This window comes from Rhinopithecus roxellana, chromosome 8 (assembly GCF_007565055.1).
Source record: "Rhinopithecus roxellana isolate Shanxi Qingling chromosome 8, ASM756505v1, whole genome shotgun sequence".
Classification (NCBI taxonomy): Eukaryota; Metazoa; Chordata; class Mammalia; order Primates; family Cercopithecidae; genus Rhinopithecus; species Rhinopithecus roxellana.
Genome location: NC_044556.1, coordinates 30373899 through 30397306, shown reverse-complemented (window position 1 = coordinate 30397306; position 23408 = coordinate 30373899). Strand labels below are relative to the sequence as shown.

The 23408-nt window shown below is 44.5% G+C and overlaps 1 protein-coding gene across 1 annotated transcript; it reads left to right on the top strand.

Annotated features, from left to right (window-relative positions):
• Nucleotides 1-238: 238 nt before the first annotated feature.
• On the top strand, nucleotides 239-21484 carry LOC104668607 (neuroblastoma breakpoint family member 4-like). The gene is made up of 15 exons (XM_030936377.1): nucleotides 239-416; nucleotides 1836-1935; nucleotides 2800-3014; nucleotides 4065-4137; nucleotides 4975-5186; nucleotides 6691-6741; nucleotides 6931-7018; nucleotides 7876-8015; nucleotides 8998-9049; nucleotides 9872-10041; nucleotides 11066-11117; nucleotides 11862-12034; nucleotides 15033-15269; nucleotides 17317-17531; nucleotides 20498-21484. The coding sequence occupies exons 1-14, from the start codon at nucleotides 239-241 to the stop codon at nucleotides 17520-17522; spliced, it is 1947 nt and encodes a 648-aa protein (XP_030792237.1). The 3' UTR covers nucleotides 17523-17531; nucleotides 20498-21484.
• Nucleotides 21485-23408: the final 1924 nt, after the last annotated feature.

Here is a 23408-nt window from a genome sequence, read left to right as displayed (position 1 = left end):
TATAGGCAGTGCCTTCAACTCTGAGCTCAGGCATCCTGGACCCTGTTTTTGCGGTTAAGGACTCTAAAGTGTTGTGGGGTGTTGATCAAGTTTTTCTCAACCGTAAGTTAACAATTCCAGTTATTGTCATCTCTCAGTCCTGATGAAACCTAACTGATTTCACTAGTTTTTGACCCATCATGTGTTGGGTTTCTTCTCCCCAGTCCCTGGCTCTACCTCTTCTGCCACAAACGTCAGCATGGTGGTATCTGCCGACCCTTTGTCCGGCAAGAGGGCAGAGATGAACATCCTAGAAATCAACCAGGAATTGCGCTCCCAGCTGGCAGAGAGCAATCAGCAGTTCCGAGACCTCAAAGAGAAATTCCTTATAACTCAAGCTACTGCCTACTCCCTGGCCAACCAGCTGAAGAAATACAGTAAGTTCTATAGATTCACCATCACGAAAGTGATGACCGATCACCTGTCTTCTCTCTGAGAAACTGAAGGGTCTCTTCATCAAAATTAATGTCATCCTTCCCATACTTCTAGGAAAATAGAAATGGGTTTTTTAACTTCATGAAGTTAGGGATGGAAAACAGAGGCACAAAGTATTTAGCAACTTTTTCACATTTGCAGTCTGGTATGAGCTGAGAGTAGAGTTAAAATCCATCATATTGACTGCTGACACAGGCACAGAACCACCTGTTTTTCTCAGCAAGAGGCTAAATCATGTGTATGAGAATCCTCTCTGTACCATGTAAGATGCTGCTGACAGGTAACATCTAGTCTGTTGGTCTAAATGTCTGGGACTAATGAACTTCCATTCACTTCAAACTTCTTCGGGGCCCAGTAGGCAAAGCTCTATTCTGGGCACCCTGGGGGAAACATAGTGACAGTACACAGCACACACACTAAGGAGTTTAAAGAGGAGATTGCTCCTAATAGTAACTGTGGCAGCCATTAAATGACAACATCAAGAGCAGGGAGTACCATGGTGCGAGGGAAGTGCTGCTTCCTGGGGCACAGGATCTTATTCCTAAAAGGGAAGAAAGCTGGCACATAAGACATTGTGGAGGTAGTAGAGTAGTGTGCAGAGCAGGGACCCTGGGCCAGTCTCCTGGGCTCCATCCAAGTTGCCTATCTTCTCAGTGCCTAGGTTTCCTCATCTGTTCATTGGGTACTATAATAATACATACCTCAGAAAAGTGCTGCAATGACTTAGGTGATCCATTTCTTCTCAATCTCCTAGAACAGCTCTTGGCACAGAGAAAGCACTATACATTAGTTCTTCATTCTACTGTGTCTAACTTAATTCAAAGTTTATTAGTATTTGGGCATATTTTTACTAAAGCCTCAGGGTGTTATGGCTCATATTTTATGCAGTTATATTCAGATATGATATTTTATATATTTGACATCCTTGTGCTTAAAATTTCCAGTACCAGGGAAACTGTGAGTCCTATAGTGCTAAGGGTCTTTCCAACTGTGCAGGATATCATTACTTCATGCCCCAGCGCAGTGTTTTACAGGAGAGGCTGCAAGGCTTGGGAAAGTGTCCCAAGATTCAGAGTCAGACCTCAGGGGCTGTGAATTCTGGCTCTGCCTTGTTCCAGGTGAGTCATCTTGTCAAGATACTTGCTGTGCCCTAGAGTTTTTTATCCCCATTTCTAAGTTGGAGAGTATCAGATGTCAGAAAGTTGGGAGGTTGATAAATAAAGATGTGGAAATGCCTGCCTAGAGCCTGGTACTGAGGCTGCTTTCGTCCTTGGGATGGATGCTGCTGCCTGCCCTGTCGGCAGTGATCCCAGCAGCATGTCCAGCCTTGCACTGAGGCAGGTGTGTCTGTATTTTCTCAGAGTGTGAAGAGTACAAAGACATCATAGACTCTGTGCTGAAGGATGAACTGCAGTTTGTGGAGAAGCTGGCAGAGAAGCTCAGACAAGCTGAGGAGCTCGGGTGAGAAGGCCCCGTTGGGGGCAGGCAGAGGGGCAGGGGTGTGAATCTCTGAAGTGCAGCAACTCAGCTGGGAGAACTAAGAGCTAAGCTGGGCCAGGACAAGGGCAGGCATTTACATGGCAGGCACATGTCACACAAATATTTATAAAACAGAGAACAGTCATCTTAGTAAATTATGGGTTGCAGTTGTTTCTTGAACCTTGTTTTCTCTTTTTAAAACAAGGAATTGTTGAGGTGAAATTTGCATAACCAAAGTTAATTAAAAGAAAATGAACCACCCAGCAGCATTTAGCACACTCAAAATGGTGTGTGATCACCACCCCATTTACTCTTAGTTAGAATCACCTCCTGACTGACTGCCGCATGCCATTCGTTCAATCAATGTTGCCTTCTTGACCCTGTCATTTTTTTCTTGCTGCATCTTTCATCTCTACCCCATGTGCACCTGGTCACATTTCTGTGCATAGCTTTAGTTCGAGTCACTGCAAGATGCACTGTGTGAATTTCCACACAGAAATGTCCATGGCCAAAGTGAGGAACTGAAAGGACATCCATTTGGAACTGATCTAGGAAGACACCGGCTTTTGTTTACAGAAAAGAAAGATGAATGGAACATCTTCGAGGATCTTACGGGAGCACTCTCTTATATAGAGGAAGCCTTTAAAAATATATACATATGCATAACTTAAAAATATATATTTTTTATTATATTATTCTCTTGGCCAAAGACATTTCCCCAAATATGTGCTGACCTTCTGCTTGGAAGGCTCCTTGAGGACATTTTCACAGAAACCTCTGTTGCAGTATTAGAACTGATCACTCATCCCTTTCCATTATTAAATGTTCTTTACTATCTCACCGTAGGGAATATAAAGCCCTGGTTCACTCTCAGGCACGAGAGCTGACCCAGTTACGGGAGAAGTTACAGGAAGGGAGAGATGCCTCCCGTTCACTGAATCAGCATTTCAAGGCCCTCCTCGCTCCTGATGACCTTGATAAGTCCCAGGGTCAGGACTTCCGAGAGCAGCTGGCTGAGGGGTACAGGCTGGCAGAGCGCCTTCTCCAGAAGCTCAGCCCAGGTGAGGTGGCCACGGCCCCTGATGACACACAGCTCTAGGCTTATGAAAGTCCCCAGACCTCCACACCTCCACAATGACAATTTTATGGGTAGTGTATCTTTCCAGTAAACATCTGTGGGCATGACATGACCAGAACTTCCTGGGTAAAAACAGAGATAGGAAACCCATGGGGCTGGAGGTCACAGTATTGCAAAGGTCTCCTCCTTTCTTGATGGAACATGGTCTTTGGAGCAAGAGGCAGCATTCGTCCAGTTTTAAAGGACAGGAAAGAGGCTGTGATAGGAGACAGCTTGTTAGAGTGAAAAGAGCCTGGGCCTAAGAGTGAAGGTTCCCCGGCTGTATCTTCAGCAATGTCTTTAGCAACTGTGGGAAACTGATTAATTTATCCTTCCTGGGTTTCTGTCTCTAAATCTTTAAAGGCAAACAGATTGTCTCTGGCATTCAAATGTGGGAACACTTATGACTATATTTCACATGAGATAAAGCCCCTCGCTGTGTGCTGTTGGAGAAGGCGCTTGAAGTGTTGGCATTTGGTGGTAGGAAGTGGTTGAGGCTGGAGCACTCCCCATGGAGACCGTGTCCCTGGATAACACAGTGTAAGCCACCTGGAGGGCCCATGAAGTCCCTGATGTATGGAGTATTGTGGGACAATACAAAAAAGGCTCTTTGTCCTGTTCTAAGAGAAAGATACAGGTTCTAAATGCGAGCTGTGACAGGACACAGAGCCTGTGTGTGGAAACAGATCTGTGGCAGGATTGGGGAGACAGCTGCTGAAGTTCAGAGAGAGGCTGGACAAGCCTCCAGTGATATGAAGAGGAAAGGTCTTTTCAATATTTGGCCACATCTTGATGGTGACCCTGCTGATCAGAAATGCATTGCCTCATGCATCAGGAAACCATTCCAGGGCATTTTCTTAAAGATAAAACATGAGAGCTTTCAGTACAATGCAGACTCATACGTACAGATGTTCATGTCTCCATGCACACAGGGCTCACTGTGCTTGCGTAGGTGAAGTGGGAAATATCTGAATGGACACTTCTGTATTTGCAGAAACTGATGAAGGTGAGGATGAAGATGAGAAAGATGAGGAGGTTGAGAAAGTAGAAGAATCATCTGCCCCCAGGTAACACTGAATAATCAGGAGCAGGTAATAGGTGGTAAAATATGCAAAGGGTCTCAGAAAGAACACAAGGGAGTGAAGGTAGTCACAGATTCCAGATGCAGGATAAAGAAAGCTGCAGAGTTCACTGATTCCATGCACTCACCTACCAAGGAAATAACCCTGTTAACATGCTTTTCCATTGTCTTCATGACCCTAGATGAAGTCACCAGCCAAAGGGACTTCCTGCACACACAGAGACCTGTTCTCCCCTGTAGTGAAAGCCAGAAGGAGATGCAAAGCTGCTTTCTACACAGTTGTCTTAATGTTCTTTTAAGGAAAGATAAATAGCAGAGAGGCAACAAGCAGAGGAATTAGGAAGTACCTAGCAAAGTTGAACACAAAGAAAAGTACCTAGACAAAGAGTTTACACTTCACGGCACAATATTAAAATTTAAAAAAAAATTTTAGAAGGCACACCGTCTCTGGAGTCTACAATGGCTCAAAGGCCTGTATTCCCATGGCCACCGTATGTTAACTACAACCCAGTTTAGACACACCGTGTGGCAGCTGTTTTTAGTCTCTGTGTCTGCTCTCAAGACTCTACCATACAGAGACAGCTGAGTCTCTGTCCTCAGTTCCTATCTACCCAGTGCAATGATCACCAGCCACTGTTTCCTCTCTGGTTTTATCTGCTCTGTTGCAGAGAGGAGAGGATTGTCTGTTCCTTCTTAATGGGAAACTCCCCTTTGCTTTCTGAGACCACTCTCTTATGCCTCCTGTCAAAACCAGCAGGACTTCCTGGGGTCCAATGCCTTTTGGCTTAATCTTCTGTCATTTCTATCCCACCAGGCTCATCAGGGACGTGCAGATGGCTGAAGAAAAGGAAGTCCCTCAGGACTCACTGGAGGAATGTGCTGTCACTTATTCAAATAGTCACGACCCATCTGACTCCAGCCAGCCTCACAGGAGCACCAAAATCACATCTGAGGAAGACAAAGTCGACTCTGCTCTGGTTGTAGAGAATGAACCCTCTCATGATGAAGGGGAAGAAGCTCTAAACATTCTCCCAGGTAGCCTCTCTATTCTTTGTCCCTCCTGCCTCTGTCTAGGCTGAGGACAGGCTGCATACATGCATATTGGTTTGATTTACAAAGTAAGACAGAGCTGGGTGCAGTGGTTCATACCTGTAATCCCAGCACTTTGGGAGGCCTAGGTGGGTGGGTCACTCAAGTTCAGGAGTTCAAGACCAGCTTGGGAAATGTGGTGAAACCAATCTTTACACAGAATATGAAAAATTAGCCAGGCATGGTGGTGCGTTCCTGTCATCTCAACTACCCGGGTGACTGATGGGGGAGTCACGTGAACCCAGGAGGTAGAGGCTGCAGTGAGCCATAATTGTACCACTGCACTCCAGCCTGAGTGACAGACAGAGACCCTGTCTCAATAAAAAGTAAAAGAAAGAAAGAGGGAGAGAGAACGAAAGGGACAGAGAGAGAGAGAGAGAGAGAGAGAGAGAGAGAGGAAGAAAGAAAGAAAGAAAGAAAGAAAGAAAGAAAGAAAGAAAGAAAGAAAGAAAGAAAGAAAGAAAGAAAGAAAGAAAGAGAAAGAAAGAAAGAAAAGGAAAGAAAGAAACTATAATGGAATATTGCACACAGAAAGGAAAGAAACTATGATGGAATATTGCACACAGTAATCCAAGAGTCAGAGAAATTTCCTCTCCTCCTTGTCCCACGGCATCACTTTGTCTTCCTGGCCCCAATGTCAGCATATTGGACCACAGGCAGGTGTGACAAAGTCATAGCCATCTGTGTACAGGAGGTAGCTGTCAGGCCTCCTGGCTCGGTTCCTATGCCTCTTGTCACATGCAATAATGATTTGTGTCCCTGAACAATGTCCATGGAGTTTCTATGCCTGTCACAGGCCAATGACAGTCTTGCCTATGTGTCGGAGATGTTGTTTCTCTGGATTCACTGTTCTCAGCCCCTGGCTTGGTCTCCTTTAGGTCGGCTTGCCCCAGCTAAGCAGTCACCTTGAAAGCAGGACATAAACACTTCTACCTTTATCTTGCTTAGAAGTTTCCCTAAACAAAGCTGGGCCCTGAGTTCTTCACCCCATGAGTGGGCAATGTTTCTGTGTAGCACCGCAGATCCTTTTTTATGCAAGAGTTGTTAGAATTTATCCATCAGTTCAGTCTCCTATATAAATTTCTCTAACCATTCATTGACCATGATGTATGATGAGATAAATCAGTATTGCAACAACACTTCTGGAGAGTAGTAAGGGCCATTTTTGAATTCTAGTGAGAAAAGTTTGTTTAACTGTTGGCACAGACTTAGGTCAGAGGAGAGGTGATTATGATCTACCAGACAAGGGAGATTTTGTTCCATGGATCTGGAAAGAAGGCTCATCTACTTCTGACAAGACTTAATTTACGGTGCCTTAGAACCTTCCTGTCAAAATGTCACATTCTTACACAGAGGATATTTATGTCTTGTGCCATGACTGGACACTGATTTCGGCTTGTGTGAAGTGTGATTTCCTTACTGTGACCTGCTTTTCTGAATTTGTTTACAGAAAATCAGAATGATCATGAGGAAGAGGAGGGGAAAGTGCCAGTGCTCCCCAGGTAACTGTGGATTTGTGGACTGTTAGTTCAGTAGTGACACCTGGACACCACGGATCCAGGGAAAATAGGAAGTGATGCATAGAATTGTCTCATCCATTCATCCAAATGCAAATTACCCCTTTAACAATGTTGTCTTCTTTATTGTGGTACTTAAATAGGTTTCAATTTCTTAATCCCTTTCAAGCATGGGAACCGACAATCAGTTGAGCCAGGTGAACTGACCAAACTCAGGGATTTCCTGATCTCACCCGTGGTCTCCCATTTGGTTAATCCAGAGTGAGATGCATATATGCTTTCTGTGTGTTTTGTGTTAGCATGTTGGCAACTACTTAGTTGCAAGAGAGAAAATTAAAAATAAAAATTTCATATGATGTCAAAATATTGAAAAAGGGGGACCTTAAAAACAGCATCTGTAGGCCGAGATGGGCGGATCACGAGGTCAGGAGATCGAGACCATCCTGGCTACCACAGTGAAACCCCGTCTCTACTAAAAAATACAAAAAAACTAGCCAGGCGAGGTGGCGGGCGTCTGTAGTCCCAGCTACTCGGGAGGCTGAGGCAGGAGAATGGCGTAAACCCCGGGAGGCGGAGCTTGCAGTGAGCGGAGATCGCGCCACTGCACTCCAGCCTGGGCGACAGAGCGAGACTCCGTCTCAAAAACAAAAAAAACAAAAACAGCATCTGTGTGTCTGGAACTCCTCAAGAGCTCTGGTCACTTGGATACTGCATGTAAATGTCAACACAATTTGTGTGAAGGAAGTGAAGCCCCGTGTTAGATCTCTCTGCTGCAAGTCATGCTGCTAATTTACAGGGTGAGTCTGGGTCTCCTGCAGCAGCTCGTTTGTGGCAAGTGCGCTGAGCACCAGCTGCTCGCGTTGCTCTGTTCCCAGGACAGTCACATCCATCCCACATTTAGAAGGATGGGTTTTCTTTCTTGGAGAGACTCCCCCTTTGCTTTTTGTGACCACTCCCTTTGTGTTCATTAAATCACATGAGATGCTGTGGTGTTGAGTCTGTCATGATCTAACCTGCTGTCATTCCTATCCTACCTGGCTCATCAGGAAGCTGCGGGAGTCTGAAGAGAAGGGAGTCCTGAAGGACTTACTAGAGGAATGTGTTTTTTCTCATTCTAGACACCACGATATATCCAACTCTTACCTGCATCATGAAGTCACTTTCTTGGCACTGGATGAAGAGAAAGTTGGCTCCGCTCAGGGTGTTGCCAGGGATTACTCCAATTCCAAATGGGATGAAACTCCACTTGGCTTCCTAGGTAGGCTCCCTATTCTTTCCACCACACAATCTGTCCATAATGAGAGATGTCATACCTTCAGGAAGACACTATGCTTATATACTGGTTAGAACCGGGCTCTAGGATTGAGTTTGAGGAAGGCATCCTAGGAGTCAGAGTTGTGCTCCATCCTCCTCCAAAACCACACATTGTCTTTTATCTTTGCCCCATTGGCAAATCACTGTACCCAAGGTTGACCTGACAAATTCATACCCACCTCTGCAGCCTGGGTGCAGGATGTATCCAGCAGTCCTCCTGGTTTAGATTTCATCTGTCATCTCACATGAAATCTTCTAATTTTCCCTCCCAAACAACCTGAGCTTCTCTGCCTGTCCAAGGCCGCTGGCAGTCTTATCTATATTCTTGGAGCTGTCATTACCCTCATTCACTTCTCTCAGGCTAGACTCCCTCCCCTTTTAGCAGGCTTGTCTTAGCTAAGAAGGCTCTGAGTACCAGAACATAACACCACTATTAGATTTTGTATGTTTCTGAAAGGACGCAGGGCCCTGGAACTCCCTGCCACATGAAAGGCCAATGTATCCATGTTGCATTAGAGATTCTTTTGATTTAATCTGTCCCTCTAAATGTAAATTCTACACAAACACCGACAACAGCTTATCTGAAGGAAACATGCTGAATACTGCAGCAACCTGCTAGGCAGCATTTAAGTAGATCCCCAGGATCTGTTAGTAAATAGGATATGGTTAACATTTTGCTGTGACTCAGGACTGAAGGGACTGTGATGATGACCTGTCATATCAGGGAGATTTGCTCCATGGCTCAGGAAAGCAAACCTAGTGACTTCTCACAAGGCTCACCCTGAGGCCTCCTGGAAAGTTTCTCTCATAATAGCCTGTTATCACACCGAGTATATTTATACCCCTAGGTAGGTTTGGACACAAGGTTGTGCATGTTTGAATGGGATCAAGTTCATGTGACTGGTCTTCTCTTAATTTACTTGCAGAAAAGCAAAATAATCTCGAAGAGGTGAAAGGAAATGAAACCGTTGATCCCAGGTAACTAAAAAAAATCAGGGGCTCTCAATTCATGGGTGATACCTGTGGAACTCATATCCGCAGAAAACTTGAAAGTCCTGAATATACCTAATTCACCCCTTCAGCCAACCAGAAATGATCCTTTCTAACCATGTTTTACATTTTCATTGTGATACTTGCACCGTTGGCCATTTCGTATTAACTTCTCAGGTTCAGTACATAAAACCAGTTGATCTTGTGAACAACTAATCAGTCCCAGAGATTTCCATAAAGCAGCTATCTCTTCTTATGTTTTCAACCAGCCTGAGATTCATATCTGCTTTCTGCTGGTTTTGCATTAACACAGTGCTAAGCATTTCAAGGCAAGGAAATTAGGTAGAAAAAATTACTGTTATACCACACATAGTAATGAGAGAAATAGGACTTGATGGCATGAGATTTTGGGGATATTATTTTGCCTCAAAAGCTATGTTTACTTGGTTGCTACACATAAAATTTAACACCATTTAAAAGAAAGGAATGAAGCCTCCATTATGGAACAGGATATTCAGTAAGTCACGACTGCACCATACAGAGAGACTCAGTCTCCTTCCTCCAAAAGTCGTGATCTGGCCACTTCGCTGAGCTCCTGGTGCTTCTCTCTCTCTCTCATCTCTCTTTCCCTCTCTCTGTATTGCAACCTACCCCAGGGCAACCACACTGTGACCCACCAAGAAGAGGAGAATATTGAACTCTTTAATGGGCTGCCCCATTTGTTTCTGCCATCACTCCCTCCTGCCTCACATGCATCCAGCAGGGCTCTGAAACTCCTTGGATTAATCCTTACTCCTTCCTACCTTATAGGCTCAGCAGGGGACCGCTGAGGGGGGACAAGCGTGAAGTCACCCAGGAGTCACTGGATGGATGTTACTTGACTCCTTCCATTCTTCCTGAACTACCTCACTCCTACCGCCCTTATTGGAGCACTTCGTACTGTTTTGAAGACAAGCAAGGCAGCTTGACTCTTGTAGACGGTGAGTACTCCATTGTGACCATGATAAATCTCCAATTGGTGTCCCAGGTAGACTCCGTAATCCTTGCATCCCTGGCTGCACAGAGGCGTGTCATTAGTGTGAGCAGGACTCACAGACACAGGATGATTTTCAACAGAATCGAAAAACCAGTTGGAGGCACAGACATGGGGTGGGTGGGTCAGTGAGCTTTGCTCTCTTCCTCATCTCAGACCATGCCTGTGTCACCCTGGGCACACTGTCACGATATTGACAAATTCACACCAACCTACGCAGCACATGCCCAATAGGTGTCTGTCAGGCCTCTTAATCTGAATAAGATTTGTCTTGCCAGCTATTGTATTCCTTACAAGTTTCTTTCCCAACCATGTCCTTTGAGATTCTATGCCAGCCCAAGTCCAGTGGCATCTTTGTCTACTTTTCGTTAAAGGTATTACCTAGGTTTCAAAGACCTAGTCTCATTTTCTGTGTCTTTGATGTTGGCCAGTTTTAGGTGAGCAGTACATTAGCTTTTGTTATGTGTCCAGAAACAAGACTGGGACTTGTCACTCCTAGTTGTAACAAATAGCCAATATCTCTTTGTAGTACCAAAGATTCATTTTGATTCGAGAGTCTGTATGTTCTCTCCTTCATTCTAATTTCAGTGTCTAAACTCCTTGCCACCATGAACAATGTGGGTATTTGATGACTGAAGGCTGAATATTGCAGTTTTCCTTCTAGAAAGCTGTTGAGGTGTTTGCCTTGAATTGGTGTGAAAAACTTGCATAAGTATTTGCACAAAATCAGGACGGTTGATGTTGGAATAATGATCTACCAGAACAGGGACATTTCAATCCTAGGCTCAGGGAAGAAAACTAAGGCATCTCTCTCGTGACAGGACCTCAGGCCTCCTGGAATATTTCTCTCACAGTGTGCTGTTCTCCCACTGAGGAAACTGATGTTCCTATGTTAGGACTGCACAGTGGATGGTTTGTGTGTGTAGGGGAACCTGCTTCATGTGTCTGTCCCTTTGTCAATTTATTTACAGAAATTGAAAAGGATCAAGAGGAGGTAGAAGACCAAGACCCACCGCGCCCCAGGTAACTCTGAGGAATCATGGACAGTAATTCAGTGTTGATATCTGGAGTCTCAGATGCAGGGAAAAATCAGAGTGTGCAGAATATACCTGTTCCATCTGTTCAGCCAACCACGAAATAGCCATATTCATAAGGTTGACTCTTTTCATTGTACACCTGTATCTGTATTTCTTCCTTATAAATTCCTTTCAATTCTACTAATCTGCATTCAGTTGACTCTGTTGAACTGATCAGTCACAGACATTTTCTGCAGTCCCCTTTTCTGTCCTTTTTGCTTAAAGTGAAGTTGAGCTGAACACCTGATGTCGGCCTCTTTGGCATTACCATGTTTACAAGTATTTGACAGCAGGAAAGTGAATGAAAATAACTCTGTCATGCTACAATGTTGAGAACAAGAGATGCTGAGGATACAGGAACTCTGTCTAGGAAGACTCAAGAGTCTGTATTCATTTGGCTACTGATGCTAATTTCAACAAAATGTATGCAAAAGTGCCGAATGTACTGTGTACTGGCAGTTTCCCACAGGGATCACTCCATTTCCTTCCTCCACAGCTCATTGCCTGCCCAGTGCCCTGAGAACCCGTCACTCTCTGTCTCCTGCTCAAGACAGGGAAGGATGGTTGTATCTCCCTGAGGGGACAGTACTTTGCTTCCTCTGGGTCTTCCTGTGGGCCTCCCTATAGAACCAGCTGGGCGCAGGTGGTGTTGGTTCTCTCTGGTGTTTATCTTCTGTCTTCTTTACCCCAGGTTGATCCAGGAGCTGCCAGAGGTGGAGGAGCAGAAAATCCCAGAGGACTCTGTGGATGAAGTTTACTTGACTCCTTTAGTTCACTGTGACCTGTCTGACTGCCACCAGCCTTATAGCAGCACCTTGTCCTCATTGGAGAATCAACTTGCCTGTTCTGCTCTGGATATAGCCTGTGAGTACCCCAACCTGGAGGTCACAAAGCTCCGCTATCCTCCCAGGCAGCCTCTATGTGTTTTATTTCCTACAAATTGTGCAGCTGAGACAGATCACCTCTGTAGGCAGGCCGTATCCACTGAGCCTGTTTTGAGTCAGGCTCTTGGATCTAGTTTTAAGCACTAGGTAGAGCTTCCTCTTCACCTGCTCCAAGTGCCTCCTCTGTCACCTGGCTCCTTCTCACAAGAACAAGCTGTGGCTATCAAAACAGGCCAGAGAGGGGTGTGGTGAGGCCTTATTGCAAATTCTTGGCCACAGTAGCTCAGCTGGAGAAATTTATATAACAGACCTCCTTCTGTAAGATAGAGAATCTCTCTTTTCTAAAATTATGTTGCTAACTACATGTCCAAATCTCTTCTCTGGCCATCCACCTATGCTGGGAGTTTTGCCCAATTATTTGGAGGCCTGTTTTATGATTCCTGTGTCCCAGGCTAGATTCTCTTCTTCAGGGATCCCCAGCCCTGGGGCCATGGGCCATTATGGGTCCATGACCTGTTAGGAACTGGGCCGCAGAGCAGGAGGTGAGCGGTGGGAGAGCATTTCAGCCTGGATGCCACCTCCTGTCAGATCAGCAGTGGCATTAGATTCTCACAGGAGCTCGAACCCTATTGTGAATTGCGCGTGCCAGGAATCTGGATCGTGCTTTCCTTATGAGAATCTAATGCCTGATGATCTGTCACTGTCTCCCAATGACTGTCACCCCCAGATGAGACCATCTAGTTGCAGGAAAATGAGCTTAGGGCTCGAATCGCACATGCTGATTCTACCTTATGGTGAGTGGAATAATTGTTTCATTATATATTACAGTGTAATATTTATAGAAATAAAGTACCCAGTAAATGTAATGTGCCTGAATCATCCCCAGACCATCCCCCTACACTGGTCCCTGAAAAATTGCCTTCCATGAAACCAGACCCTGGTGCTAAAAAGGTTGGGGACTGTGGCTCTACTTCCTCTGAGGGGTCTTCCCTCCACTGACTCAGTCCAGCGTCCCTTCCTTTATGCGTGGCCAGGCTTGTATCCTCTGCAGAGCTCCAGTGGTTTTCTCCATGTGTGGGTTTTTAGTTTCAATCAAGTTTTGGTCTCAGTGCTATATTCTCATGAAAACCATTGACAGCTAGTGTGCCTCATGAGGTTCTGGCGTAACCGATGAGCAAAGCAGAGTGGTTCCTGTCCCCATGATGTCCAGAAAACCCTTCCTCTGAGCAAGCGCCCCTTGAGATAGCAGCTCCATAGGATGTGTAAAAACAAAATCCAATTTTCATTTCTTCTTGCTCATTCTCTTTTTTTTCTAAACTTCAATTCTGGGAATTCCATGTTGATTTTTGGGGCTTTTACCCATTACATTATCTTCTAGTAAGAGCAAGTAACTCTGTGATGTCCCCCAGTATATTGGATTATGTTGTACTGAAGTTAGCAAAAATGCCAGGTGTGGTGATTCACACCTGTAATTCCAGCACTTTGGGAGGTCAAGGAGGTGGATCGCCTGAGCTCAGGAGTTTGAGACCAGTATGGGTTACGTGGTGAAAACCTGTCTTTCTAAAAAATTATCAGGGTGTGGTGGTACACACCTGTAGTCCCAGCTTCTTGGGAGGCTGAGGGGGAAGGATCACCTGAGCCTGGTTAGTTGAGGCTGCAGTGAGCCACGACTGCACCACTGCAGTCCGGACTGAGTAACAAAGTGAGACCCTGTGTCACACTCACTGACACACACACACACACACACACATACACAAAGAAAGAAACTAACAACAAAAATGTTGGCCTCTATTCTACTGTGGTCAGTAAGTACCTTTCATACTGGGACCATCCCCTTTCCCATTTTGCATTTCTCCCTGAGTTTCAAAAAAGCAAATACTTTTCTAGGATCACAGTGATTCATGAAACAATTAAAATACACACTGACCTTGCACCTGCTGTATGCCCTGCCCCTTTGCAAGCAAGCTGTGTCCTGCTATAACCCATTCAGGGCTCAAGGGACACTGCCAAGTGGGCAGTGGCATCTCCATGTTAGAGCTGAGGTCACTGAGGGATTTTTGAGAAAACTTAGGAAACCTTGCAGAGAACGAGGATGCGGAGAGGGGAGGAGAGAGAGGAGCCCCACAGCAACGTGGATCCGGCCCTGCAGGCCCCGTCCCCATCCTAAGCCCAACCTGGACTGACGTAAGATCATTGGAAGTCTTTTCTTAGTCCACTCAGAATGCTATTCCTCTCCCTGGGGAAATGGAAAGAATTTGTTTAAGGGGTGCCACCTGAACCCCACTGGAGCAGTGGATAATGTGAGGATCGTGTCCTCTGTTACCTTCCTAAGGAACCGCATGTGCTGATCTGTGGCTCTTGCGGCCCCTGAATTTCCAGGAAGGGACTGGTCCCTCTCCTACATTGCCTCTGTCTGCTGACACCCACCATATGGCAATAGGATGGATATGTGTGGGCAGAGGGTCCAACCATTATGGGCAATGGGAAATTCAAAATGTCCCAGAACCCAGAAATTTTGCCTCACTTAGTGTTTGGTCTGTAGCCTCCCAGCCCCGTTTCTCATGGTTCTTTCTCAAAGCCTCTCAGCTCTAACTTTTGGCCTGTTCTTACAACCCTGTGTGGGAAGAAAAACAGCGCCTCTTCTCCTGTGCTCTGAGGCCTCTCTAGAACTTTCCCTCTAGGCACAGGAAAGAGATGAATAATAACAGAATAATCAGGATGGTCTTGTTAGGCGATCCAAAGCCCTCTGGGCTGCAGCAGAGGTTTTTCACTTCAGGGATATCCCAGCCTGGGCCCCTGTCAGCGTCCCCAGGCACAGACAGGAAAGGTGACGTCGCCTGCATTCACGTGATGTCTGTCTGTGTGGCGTGGGTCACTGGGTGGCTTTACTGAGAGCAGGGACATCGGGGATGGGTGTTCTGGGCATCTTAACAAAGGGAAAGTCAGATTGTTCCTACTGAAGCCCCTTCTCCTTTCAGCTCCCACCAAGACGGCCTGTCCCCAAGGGACTTGGAGTGGAGACTTGAGCCACCACCTCTCAGAGGTGCAGGCTTCACAGGCACAGCTGGAGCCAAGCACCCTGGTGCCCAGTTGTCTGCGACTACAGCTGGATCAAGGGTTCTACTGTGGGAATGGCTTGGCCAGGCGGGGCCTTTCCTCCACCACCTGCAGCTTCGCAGCCAATGCTGATTCTGGGAACCAACAGCCCTTCCAAGGTAGGGAAGGAAACGGTGTCATGAAGCTCTAATCCAGGTGTTGGTGGTCACAGTGCTGTGGGTGGAGGAGAGAATGGGACCACTCTGTGCTTCCTCAGGGTCAAGTTGAAATTCATGATTCTCCAACCTAGTGAGATGAGCAAAGGCCTGGGGCTTAGGACCAAATCTGCTCTCGGGTCCTGGGTTTGCCACTTTCTGCTTGTTGACTTTGGCCGAGGTTTTTGTCTTTTTGCTTTTTGTCTTTTTACATCTCTGTTCCCTCATCTGAGATAGCTGAAAAATAATATCTACCTGCAATCTTTGTTGGGAATATTAATTATGATAATTTCCAAAGGGCTTGATTCCAGAAGAATTGCCCCATAAACCTATGAATAGGTGTTATCTAATCTTTTTATCTTTCTGCTCAATTTACACTTAGAAAGTGACTTCACGGATGATGTCTCCTGTGAGGTAGAGCAGTTATGAAGATCTCTGCTTTCTAGGGCCCCTCTTCCTTTTCTTTCTCACACAGACTCCTCTGCCAGTTTTCTTCCTGTCCTTCCCCATCCCTCATGAAGCCAATTTTCCCCTATCAGCACTTTCAGTAACAACCTATGAGGCACATGGAGTAACAGTGTAAATCCTGGGCCCACACTCAGTCTCCTGACATGTCCAGCTTCCTCTGCTTTTTTTCCTGCTTTTGTTGAAATAAAAGGGCAACTTTCACATGGAAAGTGTCCACATCAGTGTCTTTTATGAAATTCCATTTAGTTCAAATTCTCCACTCATGTCCACGGCCATGTCCTCAGTTTCCGTCTCCCAGGGATCCACTTCCGCTCAGATTTCCTTAAAACCTGGGTCGTGTTCATTCTCACTCTCCGTCCCACTCAGTATCTCCTCCTGGAGCCCCTGGGGCTGCCTGGTGCTCATCTGTCAGGCGATGCCCTCAGCTGAGGAATGAGGGGACCCCTGTCCTCAGGAGGAGGGAGGGTTGCGTGAGATAACGAGCACCATCTGGGTCCAAGGAAAGGACACATGGAAGGTGCTCAGGGAGTGTTGGGGGATATGCAGTCCCTGACATGGGCCGGGATGACTTATTTAAACTGATTTCTTCCCACTGGACTCTCCTTTGCATCTCTGTGGATTCTCATACCCCCAGCCAAGACTCACCCCACTGGCTCAGACACACTCCCTCTTGCTCACTTTCCCTGGAGTCCAGAGCCTGAACCAGGCACCAGGTAAGAGGACAGAGTGAATGCATTTTGTTTCATTAGTATTTTCCTTCACCTGGTGATTTCTCCCTGCTATCTACAAGGTCATTTGTTTCTCCAATACCTTTTCTTTCTCATTCTTCTCATGTCTCTAATTTCTTTCCCATTTCAGTGGACCTGAATAGTGAAGATACTGTGATATCCAATCTCTCCCAAATCCCTATATATTTTCTTTAAATTAAAGTGTACAGATATATGCATTTATATCAATTGTCCTATTATGTGTGACTATGTATATCTGGGGTGTATGCTACATAGGGTGTATATATATGCAGTAGATCATATAATGATGCAACCTTTGTAAATTCTCTGGGTTTAGTCTTCCTGGTTCTTTTCTCTCATCAGATGCTGTCACCTGTGTCTAGTTTCACCTCTGTGCCACGTGGGCTGCCACCCTACCGGGCCCGTCCATTCCCATCTCCTGTTTGAACCCAGCTCTGATTTAACTTTGATTTTCATAATCTCTTCTCTCCCAAAAGCATAGCCTACATACAGTGTTATTTCCTTGCCTTTGCCTTAGCTACCTGGAAGCTATTTGTGTTTCTTAATCCTGTGTTTCTTGAATATTTTTGTGAATTGGCAGTACCTTTGGCTCCTGGCAATCTTGTCATTACTGAGTAACATAAGAAAGATCAACAAAAAAGAAAATATTAGAGTGACTCTATCAGCTTTCCCACACCCTTTGGACTTTCTTGTCCAAGGCCCCTTTTCTGATTTGATGTCCTCTGGGTGGAAGAGAAAGTCACAGTAAGATCATGGGTGCCAGTGGATCCCATCGGCTGTGGTTTTATTTTCAGAGATTGTTTGTAAGCCCTCCCTGGGGATGAAGAACCCTCCCCAGCTGGAAGATGATGCACTTGAAGGCTCAGCAGACAACACACAAGGCTGTCAAGTCATTGGCCAGATTCATGCCTCCAGTGTCCTGAAACCGAAGATCATCAAAAGAAAACTCCCGTTCAGCAAGTGGAGACTGGCATTCAGATTCCCTTGCCTGCAAGCTTAGGGTGCAGAGGTAATCACATCTATGGCTGATAGCTGCACTCACTTCTTATTTCTCTGTCTATGGTGACAGCTTATTTTCCCACTGCTTTTTCTGTTCCATTTGTTCTCTCCAACAGCAGCTATAACCTCTGTCTGGTCTTACCTCTGTGTCCCATGGGCTCCCACCCTGACAGGCCCTTTCTCACCCCATGTCCTCTTTGCTCTCTGAACTCTGCTCTGTTCCTTCTTCTAGTGTCTTGACAGTCCCTCTCATGGCCACAGGAGAGCCAGGCCTCCTTGTCCTCATCCAAGTGCACAGTTTAAGCTGCTGAACACAGGAATATTTGCCTGGAATCACACACTCTCTTGGGAAATTTACCTTCCCTCCCTGCATCCCCAACTCCATTTCCTCTTTCTGCAGAAATCATTGCTTTAATACATCATTTACACATCGATTTTCCTCTTGAGTCTTCTTTTGAGCAATCCAACTAAGTCAACTCTTAATCATCACTTGTTCCTCTGAATGAGAAGTGTTAAAACTAAGGACAAAGAGCCCCACTTAGGAAACTAAATTAGAACCGGGGTCACAGATGGGAGTTCCCAATGGCCCGGAGTCAGGTTTTTCTTCAGCCCCAGATGTGCAGCCTAGTGGCAACGTGGACGGAGTTGCCAGGGTCTCAGTGTTCTCATCTCATGGACTTACTTAAGCTGATGTTAACTGGAGAACATTTATGACATTCTAAAGGGACATCACTCCAAAAGTACATGCAGAGGGCAGGACTTCGAAACTGCATACATCACGAGGTTCATCATTCCAACCTCTCTCCTTTTTATTCCCATTTCCACTTCTACAAGTCCAGTGAAGGGTCTAAAATGCAAGTCAGATGCATCTTGAGGCCAGTGTATATGAGAGAGCATTTTATGAATTAACATTGAGAAAAGTGACTCCAGGACCAGCTTTATGCATACACAAGATGACAAACAAGAATCTTTCTACAGGACAATGTTTGCTTTGGCCCAGCCCAATTGATAAGAGAGAGACTGAACTGAAATTGTCAGGGAGAAGGCTACAATCCATGGAACCACTGGGAACAAAGTCAATCATGGGAGAAATGGGGAAAGGAAAGAAAATCATGGGAAATTGGGCTGTTCCATTTAGTATCTCTAAATCCTGCTGCCATGTAATAAGCACCCGGTGAGATTTCAATTAATCTGAATGCCTTGAACTCACACTCCGAGATTCTCACCTACATGGCCTGGGGTGTGGTCTGAGCATCTGTAGTTTTAAAATGCTCCCGTGTGATTCTAACATGTGGCTAAAGATGAGAAGGATCCCTGGTCTACTGTGACCTCAGGTTACCAACATGGAAGTGTTGCATACGTGTGGCTACTCCACAGAAAAGGCTGAGTATCTATCAGCCTTTGATGGAATCTGTATTCCCCTCTCAATAGTACTGTTTCTATAGCATAGAAAAAATCATGAAAGAAAAACAAGAAAATTAATAGATTAGACTTTTAGCCTCTGCTTGAAGCACACTTGCTCAGTTTTGAATACAAGATCAGTAAGAAATAATCATTATATCAACACTTAATGTACAGAAATACTACCTCCCATATTTCATATAGTGGAATTTAGTATTTTCTTTTGCATTTTAAATTAAAACTTCCAGTTTATATTTCCCCACACCCATTTTATAGCCCACTCATGGACTCACCACTGCAATGTGAAAATTTCACTTTTTGTCGATGAATGTCCTTCTGCAAAATCCCCAGAGAGAACTCATTGGTCTCACTTTTCCTGAAGAGAATACAATAACAAAATAAGACTGAAATTCTGCAAGCGATTGTATATGAATACTTCTTAATTAATGCCTCTCTTCACACTGGCATAAAATATTAAAAAAAAAAAAAAAAAAAGACCTTGCCCAAAACGTACTTGGGGAAAACAGTAAGTGGGACGGGAGACTGTAGTAAAACACAGACTAATCTGTTTCACTTTGTACTTCAGAGTTTTCTTGGTCTAGATATTGAGAATATTTCTAGAAATGCCTTAAGGTGGAACAAGATATAGAATAAACTTCAGGGCATTAGGGAAAATAAGTTGGGCCATGGTTACGGTGCCCACTGTCTCTTTACTAACTCCAGTTTGAGTCTCTTTTTTTAAATTCCCTTTCTTTCCTGATCCCCTTTGGACAAACACTTATAATTATATATATTTTTTATTTTTTAACCAACAAAAGAAGCAGCAGCAACATCATATTTATTTGTAAAACCTTATTCCTGTCCTAGCCAAGGTGACCCAACTGCCTCTCATGACTGTTGAGACCTCCAGATTGGAGCCTTTCCTCTCGCTTTCTCCAATCTTTATTGAAAGGACCTTAGTGGGTGGATTGTAATTCCTGGGTTGTCAATAGCAAGTCATGTGGCCTTAGCTCAATCTTACTCCGGTGGCATCACTACTCCTCTGTTGTAAAAGGTGGACCTGGACGTGGATGTTGTCTGAGGTTCCTGCTGTTTCTCATATCCATGGTTCTTCCCATGGCCTTCCCATTCCTCCCTAGAAGACTAGGACATGGAGTTGTAACGGGGTGGATTTCTCTGCAAAAGGTCCTCTCAGTCTGCTCCCCTCTGTTTCTTGGCATGTATGATTGATGATGAGCACATCCTCACAGGGAGGAAAAGCCATCACTCTGCCCAGACAGAGGGGATCAGGAGGAAAGGGGCTGATGTTCCCCGCTGCTGGTTGGGCATAGGCGGGGTCCTTATATCCTGCACCCCAGGCTGACTGGAAGTTCAGGGAAGTTCAGAAGTGTTTTCTTCTCACTTGTGGATGGCACTTCCTCCTTCAGCCAGCCCACGCTCAACCTTCAGCTCATCCTCCCAGCAGGAGATCAGTTTGCCACTGAGATATCACTACTTAGCAGTCTCCTCAGACTCAGATATCAGGAGGACCTGACAAAAATGCTTATTTGATTTTTTTCTCTCTCTCCCCTACAGATACCAAATACTGCTGGAAGAATGCAAAGGATGAAAGGATGTCACAAAAAATTGCTTTTCCACTTGATGAAAAAAACTAAAACAGCAAAGCAAGTTCAAGTTCTAAGACAATATTGCAGGGGTCCTTCACTGAGGATTGAATTTTAGACACAGAATACTCTGGATGATTTCAACCCACTACACTCCTTTGATTTGAGAAGCCACAGTCCATTTCCCTCCACTTGTGATCAATACCTAGGGAGAGCAATGCCCAGATGGACAGACAGCATTGACAGGCCTTAGCCCTGCTCCTCTCAATTCCCATCGTGTAGAGAACAGGAGTCAGGAGCTGCTGGCAGGAGACAGCATGTCAGCCGGGACTCTGCCAGGGCAGAGTATGAACAATGCCATGTTCTTGCTGAAAATGCTTAGCCTGAGTTTCATAGGAGGTAACCCTCAGACAACTGCAGAATGTAGAACATTGAACAGGACAACTGACCTGTCTCCTTCAAACAGTTCTTCAAACACCACCAAGAACACAACAAAAAGGAGAAGAGACATTTGGGGTTCAAAAAGACTAAAAAGACTATGTAGCTTATGCTTTTTTAGTCATTTTGAACCCAAAACATCTCCTCATCTTCTTGTTGTTGTCATTGATGGTGGTGACATGGACTTGTTTATAGAGGACAGCTCAGCTGCCTGGTTCAATTCTGAAGTTATCTGAAAATGTCCTCATGATTAAATTTAGCGTAAACATTTTGCCAGGAACACTGCAGAGTCCATGCTGTGAGCTTCCTGCCTCAGTCCATCTGCAGGCAGAGAAGGCCCAGTGTGTCCATCCCCATTGTTGTGATACTAGGATCGTCACTTGGCTAAGTAGGGGTCTAGCAGCTCTGTGCCTTGTAAAGACACCGTATTTATAATTAATTTGGAAAGTGGTTTGAAATAGTATCAATATCCTATATTCTAACGATCTTCCTCTGAGTATTTTATCATCAATTAATCACCCCTGCCTGTGTCAGTTATTATATTTATGTTTATACTTTGAAAGTTTTTTATCTCAAAATCTTACTTTATACTTGCTTTTGCTGGCATTCTTCATAAAAAAATTCCCTGCCTGAATTTTAACTTTCATCCAATATTAATTTTAATTTCTTTTTGCTGGCATTCTGTTGTGAAAAATAATATTCTCTGCCCCAATTTTAACTTGCATCCAAAATTAATTTTAGTCTGTCAGTTAGAATGTTTAAGTTTTAAATCTGTTTAATTAAAACACTTTTTGCCTCTCACTCTGGACTATTGTATTTTTTATGTATAATGTTTTAAGCTTTATTATTATGATTGCTTTTGGTGGATAAGAATTTAGATTAATAAAACTACTCTTAGTTCCCTGTTTATATTCTAAACACTTCCGTGCTCTAGTCTATGTTTACCACATGTCATAGATTGTATTAACTGTGTTTCTTTGTTGATGTTGTTTTCTTTTTGTGTTTCTGTATGTGTGTGTGCTTTTTGTTTGTTATTTAGGAAGAGTTGTATACCTCTCTTTTGAGATTGCACTGAAAAGGTTTTCAATTGCCAGTACCAGGGTTCTGATCCACCAGGTCTCAGGCCTGATCTGTGTTTCTCCATACTTGCTTTCTGAGGAATGTTTTACCTGTGTTTTGTCATTAACAGACCCTCGCTGCTGTGTTGACCTCTATTTACATGGTGTTTCCTCTCCCTCTGCTGTTATGTGGCTCCCAGACCTGGCTAAATAAAATCACCTTGGGTCCCCAGTGCTCCCTAGCCCGCTTGGGGGCAGAATTTTGGGTGGTATTTTTGACTCTGTGTTAATCCCTAGGGCTTTGAAGTGTGTGTGGAGAAACTCAGCTATTATTCTAACCTATTTCTTCAAATGCAGAACTTCAACAGTATAAAAAAGGACACAGAATTCCATAGTAGAACATCCTCATAATCACTGACCAGCTTCAACAATTATATCGAATGGCTGAGCTTTACAAAGTGCAATCCTTCCTACTTACCTAGGAAGTATGTGTGTGTGTGTATACGTATATATTAATATATATGTATGTATATGTATATGGCATGTACATGCGTGTGTGTGTGTTTGTGTGTGTGTGTGTGTGTATACAGACAGTTTGGACATGAGATTCTGGAGGCTGAAATTCCCAAGATGGAAAGGCAGATACCCAGGAAAGTATTTCCTTCTTATTAGGCCTTTTACTTCTCCTCCGGCCTTTGGTTGATTGGCTGAGGCCCACTCACTTAGGGAGGGTAGTCTGCTTCACATAGACTGCCTATTCCAGTGTTAATGTCATCCAGATCCTGCCTCCAGTACACACACAGAACAACATAGGAACAAATGTACTGGCACCCTGGGGCGCGGTCACAGTGACACACAGAATTAACCATCACACAAGTTCTTTGTCATATTAGTGATTTTCATATTTTTCTCCCAGTCTGTAGAATGTCTTTTTATTCTATAAATAGTGTCTTGTGCTGACCAAGAATTTTTAATTTGTATAAAGCTGAATTTATCAATGTTTTCTTTAATCGTTTTGTTGATGTGATAACTAAGAATACTTAGCCTAACTCCACATCATGAAGAGTTTCTCTTGTGTTTTCTATTGTAAGTTCTCTAGTTTTGCAGTTTACATTTAGTTCCATAATTAATTTTGATTTAATTGTGATGCAAGTATGGAGGTTTAAGTGGATTTTAAAAATCTTTATTTAGTTTTTTCCTTCAGCTTTTAAGTTGCAGGGTACATGTGCAGGATGTGCAGGTTTGTCACATAGGTAAACATGTGCCATGTGGTTTGCTGCACAGATCATCTCATCACCTAGCTATTACACACAACATCTATTAGCTACTCTTCCTGATGCTCTCCCTACCCCCAACCCCCACCTCTCACTTCTGACAGGCCCCAGT

Bases quoted from the DNA above. Each gene is read 5' to 3' on its own strand.
- LOC104668607 (XM_030936377.1), top strand. From the start codon at position 239: ATGGTGGTATCTGCCGACCCTTTGTCCGGCAAGAGGGCAGAGATGAAC. The intron at 417-1,835 runs GTAAGTTCTATA...GTATTTTCTCAG, and splicing joins CAACCAGCTGAAGAAATACA to AGTGTGAAGAGTACAAAGAC. The intron at 11,118-11,861 runs GTAACTCTGAGG...TCTTTACCCCAG, and splicing joins CAAGACCCACCGCGCCCCAG to GTTGATCCAGGAGCTGCCAG.